The sequence below is a fragment of the Stomoxys calcitrans genome, chromosome 4, assembly GCF_963082655.1.
Source record: "Stomoxys calcitrans chromosome 4, idStoCalc2.1, whole genome shotgun sequence".
Taxonomy (NCBI): Eukaryota; Metazoa; Arthropoda; class Insecta; order Diptera; family Muscidae; genus Stomoxys; species Stomoxys calcitrans.
In genome coordinates, this window is record NC_081555.1 from 139,993,369 (window position 1) to 140,002,711 (window position 9,343).

At 33.6% G+C, this 9,343-nt stretch overlaps 1 protein-coding gene across 1 annotated transcript; it reads right to left on the reverse strand.

Moving 5' to 3' along the window:
• Window positions 1–2,800: 2,800 nt before the first annotated feature.
• Window positions 2,801–5,974, reverse strand: LOC106092654 (histone H4). The gene is made up of 2 exons (XM_059367287.1): window positions 5,925–5,974; window positions 2,801–3,107 (listed from the first exon to the last, which is right to left on the reverse strand). Exons 1-2 carry the CDS (start codon window positions 5,972–5,974, stop codon window positions 2,801–2,803), a joined length of 357 nt encoding a protein of 118 aa, XP_059223270.1.
• Window positions 5,975–9,343: the final 3,369 nt, after the last annotated feature.

Here is a 9,343-nt window from a genome sequence, read left to right on the forward strand (position 1 = left end):
GTAGAGTAGAGTAGAGTAGAGTAGAGTAGAGTAGAGTAGAGTAGAGTAGAGTAGAGTAGAGTAGAGTAGAGTAGAGTAGAGTAGAGTAGAGTAGAGTAGAGTAGAGTAGAGTAGAGTAGAGTAGAGTAGAGTAGAGTAGAGTAGAGTAGAGTAGAGTAGAGTAGAGTAGAGTAGAATAGAGTAGAGTAGAGTAGAGTAGAGTAGAATAGAGTAGAGTAGAGTAGAGTAGAGTAGAGTAGAGAAGAGTAGAGTAGATTTTTCGGATATTAATTATGCGATTTTGAGCTTGTTTTTTGAAGAAAAAACGTGGAAGTTGCACTAGTACGTATTTTATGCCATAATCTTCAATACTGTATACTCAACTCGAAAACTTTTTTCGCATCAAAAATTGGGAATTTTCATAAGGGGTTAGCCTTTGCTAAAAAAATGCAAAAAAAATAAAATGTGAATTTTTAGGTAATGCTGTTAATTATAAGAATCGTCTTCGAATTTCAAACTGCGGAATACTGGAAAATTTTCGAAATTCGAAAAAATTAAAGAGTTACAACTTGTTTCGCCTTGAAAATGACCCTAAAATTTTACGCCAAAAAAATTGGTTTCAGCGACCTTTTTCACAAGAAAACTTTTCAGTATTGCTTCATCCAGCACCACCTCGGAAAGCGATTTTCCTCACGAATCCAACGGTGTCTGAAATATTCTAAAGTTTGCAAAATTAAGGAAGTTATAGCAATTGCAAACTCACGTTGGTTTTTTTGAATTTTTTTATATGAATTTTGCAATTTTGAAGCAATACTCTACAGCTTTCAAGGAAACAGCAGATAGTATGGCATCGTCCAGCACCATTTCGGAAAGAGATTTTCTTTGCGAATCCAACGGTGCCCTCCAATTTTGAAATTCGCAAAACAAAAGGTGTTACAGCAATTTCAAATTGACCTTGTTTTTTAGCATTTTTCGGATATTAATTATGCGATTTTGAGCTTGTCTTTTGAAGAAAAAACATAGGAGTTGCACTAATACATATTTTTTGCCATAATCTTTAATACTGTATACTCAACTCAAAAATTTTTTTCTCATAAAAAATTTTAAATTTTCATAAGGGGTTAGCCTTTGCTAAAAAAATGCAAAAAAAATTAATTTGAATTTTTAGGTAATTCTGTTAATCGTACAAATCTTCTTCGAATTTCAATCTGCGAAATGCTGGAAAATTTTTGAAATTCGAAAAAATGAAGGAGTTACAGCGTTTTTGGCCTTGAAAATTACCTTAAATATTTACGCCCAAAAATTGGTTTTGGCTGTGCTTTTTTTACGGAAAACTTTACAGTATTGCTTCACCCAGCAACTCTACGGAAAGAGATTTTCCTCACGAATCCAACGGTGTCTGAAACATTATGAAGTTTGCAAAACTAAGGAAATTTTAGAGAAGTTCTTTTTTTAATTTTTTGAATATGAATTATGCGATTTTGAAGCAATACTCTACAGTTTTCTGGGAAACAGAAGAGAGAGAACTTGCGAATCTAACGGTGCCCTCAGAATTTTGAAATTTCCAAAACAACATATGATACAGCAATTTTGAGCTTGTTTTTTAAGGAAAACCCAAAGGAGTTGCACTAATCTATATTTTTTGTCTTAATCTTCAATAGTGTATACTCAACTCGAAAATTGTTTTCGCATCAAAAATTTTCATAATTTTCACAACAATTTTTTTTTCACAAAATTTTCATAATTATCACCCGTCACTTGCAATTGGCTATCCGTAATAACGAAGAATTGAACAAATTGCTGTCCGGTGTCACCATTGCTCAATGTGGTGTATTGCCAAACATCCAAGCTGTTCTCTAGCCCAAGAAGATCGAAAAGAAGGCTTAAATTATCTACGAGCATGAAAGAAAAAATGTAAATACAGGCCATTGTATAAATCAACAACAATCCGTCCTTTTCAGGACGACAAACAATTTTTAAAAAGAGAAAAAACTATATCAAACATTATTTTATAAAGTAAATTTACTTACAAAATAGTTTTGAATAATAAGTAAAAATTTAATTGTTGCTAAATTAAAAAAAACAAAAAAAAAACAAAATACAACAGTTTATTATTTTTAACCATTTCGCAATTTTCAAATATAATTTCATCTTATCGACCGTGCTGTTGCAGATATTTTAATATAGATGTCATAATTATCAGTTAGCAACTATCATGCATCAACATTTCGCCTTTTTGCATACATTAACATAACAAGAATTTAGTTTTGTCGACCCTACCTACTCAAGATTATCGGCATTTAATAGGATCAATGTTACCATAAGGGTACTGTAAAAACTATTTATTTTACATTTTAATATCACATAGTTAGTAATCATTGTTCATTTTCTGATGCTGAAAAAAAACTTGGCACAATGTAATAACAAAACATCGGAACGAAGTATCTACGATCGTCCCTCTTCGTGCATTTGTGACAAAGTTAGCAGCTCCAAGTAAAGGAAAAATGTAATGGTAGTATATGCATGCATTTTAGTATCTGTGTGTATGTATGCTTCTTAGTGTTGTATTCCATCGTTTCATCGTGTTGTTCTAATGGGGTTGGTTTTTGTTTTGTCATGTTTGTATATTATAGAAGTTACATTTTTGCCGACGGCAAATTGAAATATGGTAATATTTATTAATTTAAATAAATTTTATTAATTTTTTTTTATTAAGAATTTGTAACAAGAAATATCTCTTTTTAAATATGCTTTGTGGTCCTGAAAAGGACCGATTGTTTTAGTTTTTAAAATGTTCTCCAAAATAGCGTCAAGATAATGTTTAACCGCCGAAACCGTACAAAGTGCGGCCTTGTCTCTTCAAAGCATAGACTTCAAACCATAGACCATCCATAGCGGTGACGGTTTTACGCTTAGGGTGTTCAGTGTAGGTGAAAGCATCACGAATAACGTTTTCCAACAACACCTTCAGGACAACACGTGTTTCTTCGTAAATCCATCCAGAGATACGTTTTACACCGCCACGACGAGCCAAACGTCTGTTTGCAGGCTTGGTGATACCTTGGGTGTTATCACGCAACACTTTACGATGACGTTTAGCGCAACCTTTTTCCAAGCCTTTGGCTTTGCTAAAAAAATTCAAAAAAAAATAAAATGTGAATTTTTAAGTAATTCTGTTAATTTTATGAATCTTCTTCGAGTTTCGAACTGCGGACAGAGTAGAGTAGAGTAGAGTAGAGTAGAGTAGAGTAGAGTAGAGTAGAGTAGAGTAGAGTAGAGTAGAGCAGAGTAGAGTAGAGTAGAGTAGAGTAGAGTAGAGTAGAGTAGAGTAGAGTAGAGTAGAGTAGAAATTCGCAAAACAAAAGATGTTACAGCTATTTCAAACTCACCTTGATTTTTAGCATTTTTCGGATATAATTATGCGATTTGAACTTGTTTTTTGAAGAAAAAATATAGGAGTTGCACTAATCCGTATTTTTTGCCATAATCTTTAATACTGTATACTCAACTCGAAAATTTTTTTTCGCATCAGAAATTTCAAATTTTCATAAGGGGTTAGCCTTTGCAAAAAAAATTCAAAAAAAAATAAAATGCGAATTTTTAAGTAATTCTGTTAATTGTACGAATCTTTTTTGAATTTCGAATTGCGGAATGCTGGAAAATTTTCGAAACTTGAAAAAATTAAGGAGTTACAGCGTTTTTGGCCTTGAAAACAACCTTGAATTTTTACGACCAAAAAAATTGATTTCAGCGACCTTTTTAACTGAAAACTTTACAGTATTACTTCATCCAGCACCACCACGGAAAGCGATTTTCCTCACGAATCCAACGGTGTGTGAAATATTCTAAAGTTTGCAAAATTAAGGAAGTTACAGCAATTGCAAACTCTCGTTGGTTTTTTTGAATTTTTTGGATATGAATTATTCGATTTTGAAGCAATACTCTTCAGTTTTCAAGGAAACAGAAGAGAGTATTGCATCGTTCAACACCATTACGGAAAGAGCTTTCCTTGAAAATCCAACGGTGTCCTCAGAATTTTGAAATTCGCAAAACAAAGGATGGTAGAGTAGAGTAGAGTAGATTAGAGTAGAGTAGAGTAGAGTAGAGTAGAGTAGAGTAGAGTAGAGTAGAGTAGAGTAGAGTAGAGTAGAGTAGAGTAGAGTAGAGTAGAGTAGAGTAGAGTAGAGTAGAGTAGAGTAGAGTAGAGTAGAGTAGAGTAGAGTAGAGTAGAGTAGAGTAGAGTAGAGTAGAGTAGAGTAGAGTAGAGTAGAGTAGAGTAGAGTAGAGTAGAGTAGAGTAGAGTAGAGTAGAATAGAGTAGAATAGAGTAGAGTAGAGTAGAGTAGAGTAGAGTAGAATAGAGTAGAATAGAGTAGAGTAGAGTAGAAATTCGCAAAACAAAAGATGTTACAGCTATTTCAAACTCACCTTGATTTTTAGCATTTTTCGGATATAATTATGCGATTTGAGCTTGTTTTTTGAAGAAAAAACATAGGAGTTGGACTAATCCGTATTTTTTGCCATAATCTTTAATACTGTATACTCAACTCGAAAATTTTTTTTCGCATCAGAAATTTCAAATTTTCATAAGGGGTTAGCCTTTGCAAAAAAAATTCAAAAAAAAATAAAATGTGAATTTTTAAGTAATTCTGTTAATTGTACGAATCTTCTTTGAATTTCGAATTGCGGAATGCTGAAAATTTTTCGAAACTTGAAAAAATTAAGGAGTTACAGCGTTTTTGGCCTTGAAAACGACCTTGAATTTTTACGACCAAAAAAAATTGGTTTCAGCGACCTTTTTGACTGAAAACTTTACAGTATTACTTCGTCCAGCACCACCACGGAAATCGATTTTCCTCACGAATCCAACGGTGTATGAAATATTCTAAAGTTTGCAAAATTAAGGAAGTTACAGCAATTGCAAACTCTCGTTGGTTTTTTTTGAATTTTTTGGATATGAATTATTCGATTTTGAAGCAATACTCTTCAGTTTTCAAGGAAACAGAAGAGAGCATTGCATCGTTCAACACCATTACGGAAAGAGCTTTCCTTGAAAATCCAACGGTGTCCTCAGAATTTTGAAATTCGCAAAACAAAGGATGGTAGAGTAGAGTAGAGTAGATTAGAGTAGAGTAGAGTAGAGTAGAGTAGAGTAGAGTAGAGTAGAGTAGAGTAGAGTAGAGTAGAGTAGAGTAGAGTAGAGTAGAGTAGAGTAGAGTAGAGTAGAGTAGAGTAGAGTAGAGTAGAGTAGAGTAGAGTAGAGTAGAGTAGAGTAGAGTAGAGTAGAGTAGAGTAGAGTAGAGTAGAGTAGAGTAGAGTAGAGTAGAGTAGAGTAGAGTAAAGTAGAGTAGAGTAGAGTAGAGTAGATGTTACAGCTATTTCAAACTCACCTTGATTTTTAGCATTTTTCGGATATAATTATGCGATTTGAGCTTGTTTTTTGAAGAAAAAACATGGGAGTTGCACTAATCCGTATTTTTTGCCATAATCTTTAATACTGTATACTCAACTCGAAAATTTTTTTTCGCATCAGAAATTTCAAATTTTCATAAGGGGTTAGCCTTTGCAAAAAAAATTCAAAAAAAAAATAAAATGTGAATTTTTAAGTAATTCTGTTAATTGTACGAATCTTCTTTGAATTTCGAATTGCGGAATGCTGAAAATTTTTCGAAACTTGAAAAAATTAAGGAGTTACAGCGTTTTTGGCCTTGAAAGCGACCTTGAATTTTTACGACCAAAAAAAATTGGTTTCAGCGACCTTTTTGACTGAAAACTTTACAGTATTACTTCGTCCAGCACCACCACGGAAATCGATTTTCCTCACGAATCCAACGGTGTCTGAAATATTCTAAAGTTTGCAAAATTAAGGAAGTTACAGCAATTGCAAACTCTCGTTGGTTTTTTTTGAATTTTTTGGATATGAATTATTCGATTTTGAAGCAATACTCTTCAGTTTTCAAGGAAACAGAAGAGAGCATTGCATCGTTCAACACCATTACGGAAAGAGCTTTCCTTGAAAATCCAACGGTGTCCTCAGAATTTTGAAATTCGCAAAACAAAGGATGGTAGAGTAGAGTAGAGTAGAGTAGAGTAGAGTAGAGTAGAGTAGAGTAGAGTAGAGTAGAGTAGAGTAGAGTAGAGTAGAGTAGAGTAGAGTAGAGTAGAGTAGAGTAGAGTAGAGTAGAAATTCGCAAAACAAAAGATGTTACAGCTATTTCAAACTCACCTTGATTTTTAGCATTTTTCGGATATAATTATGCGATTTGAGCTTGTTTTTTGAAGAAAAAACATAGGAGTTGCACTAATCCGTATTTTTTGCCATAATCTTTAATACTGTATACTCAACTCGAAAATTTTTTTTCGCATCAGAAATTTCAAATTTTCATAAGGGGTTAGCCTTTGCAAAAAAAATTCAAAAAAAATAAAATGTGAATTTTTAAGTAATTCTGTTAATTGTACGAATCTTCTTTGAATTTGGAATTGCGGAATGCTGAAAATTTTTCGAAACTTGAAAAAATTAAGGAGTTACAGCGTTTTTGGCCTTGAGAACGACCTTGAATTTTTACGACCAAAAAAAATTGGTTTCAGCGACCTTTTTGACTGAAAACTTTACAGTATTACTTCGTCCAGCACCACCACGGAAAGCGATTTTCCTCACGAATCCAACGGTGTATGAAATATTCTAAAGTTTGCAAAATTAAGGAAGTTACAGCAATTGCAAACTCTCGTTGGTTTTTTTGAATTTTTTGGATATGAATTATTCGATTTTGAAGCAATACTCTTCAGTTTTCAAGGAAACAGAAGAGAGCATTGCATCGTTCAACACCATTACGGAAAGAGCTTTCCTTGAAAATCCAACGGTGTCCTCAGAATTTTGAAATTCGCAAAACAAAGGATGGTAGAGTAGAGTAGAGTAGATTAGAGTAGAGTAGAGTAGAGTAGAGTAGAGTAGAGTAGAGTAGAGTAGAGTAGAGTAGAGTAGAGTAGAGTAGAGTAGAGTAGAGTAGAGTAGAGTAGAGTAGAGTAGAGTAGAGTAGAGTAGAGTAGAGTAGAGTAGAGTAGAGTAGAGTAGAGTAGAGTAGAGTAGAGTAGAGTAGAGTAGAGTAGAGTAGAGTAGAGTAGAGTAGAGTAGAAATTCGCAAAACAAAAGATGTTACAGCTATTTCAAACTCACCTTGATTTTTAGCATTTTTCGGATATAATTATGCGATTTGAGCTTGTTTTTTGAAGAAAAAACATAGGAGTTGCACTAATCCGTATTTTTTGCCATAATCTTTAATACTGTATACTCAACTCGAAAATTTTTTTTCGCATCAGAAATTTCAAATTTTCATAAGGGGTTAGCCTTTGCAAAAAAAATTCAAAAAAAATAAAATGTGAATTTTTAAGTAATTCTGTTAATTGTACGAATCTTCTTTGAATTTCGAATTGCGGAATGCTGAAAATTTTTCGAAACTTGAAAAAATTAAGGAGTTACAGCGTTTTTGGCCTTGAGAACGACCTTGAATTTTTACGACCAAAAAAAATTGGTTTCAGCGACCTTTTTGACTGAAAACTTTACAGTATTACTTCGTCCAGCACCACCACGGAAAGCGATTTTCCTCACGAATCCAACGGTGTATGAAATATTCTAAAGTTTGCAAAATTAAGGAAGTTACAGCAATTGCAAACTCTCGTTGGTTTTTTTGAATTTTTTGGATATGAATTATTCGATTTTGAAGCAATACTCTTCAGTTTTCAAGGAAACAGAAGAGAGCATTGCATCGTTCAACACCATTACGGAAAGAGCTTTCCTTGAAAATCCAACGGTGTCCTCAGAATTTTGAAATTCGCAAAACAAAGGATGGTAGAGTAGAGTAGAGTAGATTAGAGTAGAGTAGAGTAGAGTAGAGTAGAGTAGAGTAGAGTAGAGTAGAGTAGAGTAGAGTAGAGTAGAGTAGAGTAGAGTAGAGTAGAGTAGAGTAGAGTAGAGTAGAGTAGAGTAGAGTAGAGTAGAGTAGAGTAGAGTAGAGTAGAGTAGAGTAGAGTAGAGTAGAGTAGAGTAGAGTAGAGTAGAGTAGAGTAGAGTAGAGTAGAGTAGAGTAGAGTAGAGTAGAGTAGAGTAGAGTAGAGTAGAGTAGAGTAGAGTAGAGTAGAGTAGAGTAGAGTAGAGTAGAGTAGAAATTCGCAAAACAAAAGATGTTACAGCTATTTCAAACTCACCTTGATTTTTAGCATTTTTCGGATATAATTATGCGATTTGAGCTTGTTTTTTGAAGAAAAAACATAGGAGTTGCACTAATCCGTATTTTTTGCCATAATCTTTAATACTGTATACTCAACTCGAAAATTTTTTTTCGCATCAGAAATTTCAAATTTTCATAAGGGGTTAGCCTTTGCAAAAAAAATTCAAAAAAAATAAAATGTGAATTTTTAAGTAATTCTGTTAATTGTACGAATCTTCTTTGAATTTGGAATTGCGGAATGCTGAAAATTTTTCGAAACTTGAAAAAATTAAGGAGTTACAGCGTTTTTGGCCTTGAGAACGACCTTGAATTTTTACGACCAAAAAAAATTGGTTTCAGCGACCTTTTTGACTGAAAACTTTACAGTATTACTTCGTCCAGCACCACCACGGAAAGCGATTTTCCTCACGAATCCAACGGTGTATGAAATATTCTAAAGTTTGCAAAATTAAGGAAGTTACAGCAATTGCAAACTCTCGTTGGTTTTTTTGAATTTTTTGGATATGAATTATTCGATTTTGAAGCAATACTCTTCAGTTTTCAAGGAAACAGAAGAGAGCATTGCATCGTTCAACACCATTACGGAAAGAGCTTTCCTTGAAAATCCAACGGTGTCCTCAGAATTTTGAAATTCGCAAAACAAAGGATGGTAGAGTAGAGTAGAGTAGATTAGAGTAGAGTAGAGTAGAGTAGAGTAGAGTAGAGTAGAGTAGAGTAGAGTAGAGTAGAGTAGAGTAGAGTAGAGTAGAGTAGAGTAGAGTAGAGTAGAGTAGAGTAGAGTAGAGTAGAGTAGAGTAGAGTAGAGTAGAGTAGAGTAGAGTAGAGTAGAGTAGAGTAGAGTAGAGTAGAGTAGAGTAGAGTAGAGTAGAGTAGAGTAGAGTAGAGTAGAGTAGAGTAGAGTAGAGTAGAGTAGAGTAGAGTAGAGTAGAGTAGAGTAGAGTAGAGTAGAGTAGAGTAGAGTAGAGTAGAGTAGAGTAGAGTAGAGTAGAGTAGAGTAGAGTAGAGTAGAAATTCGCAAAACAAAAGATGTTACAGCTATTTCAAACTCACCTTGATTTTTAGCATTTTTCGGATATAATTATGCGATTTGAGCTTGTTTTTTGAAGAAAAAACATAGGAGTTGCACTAATCCGTATTTTT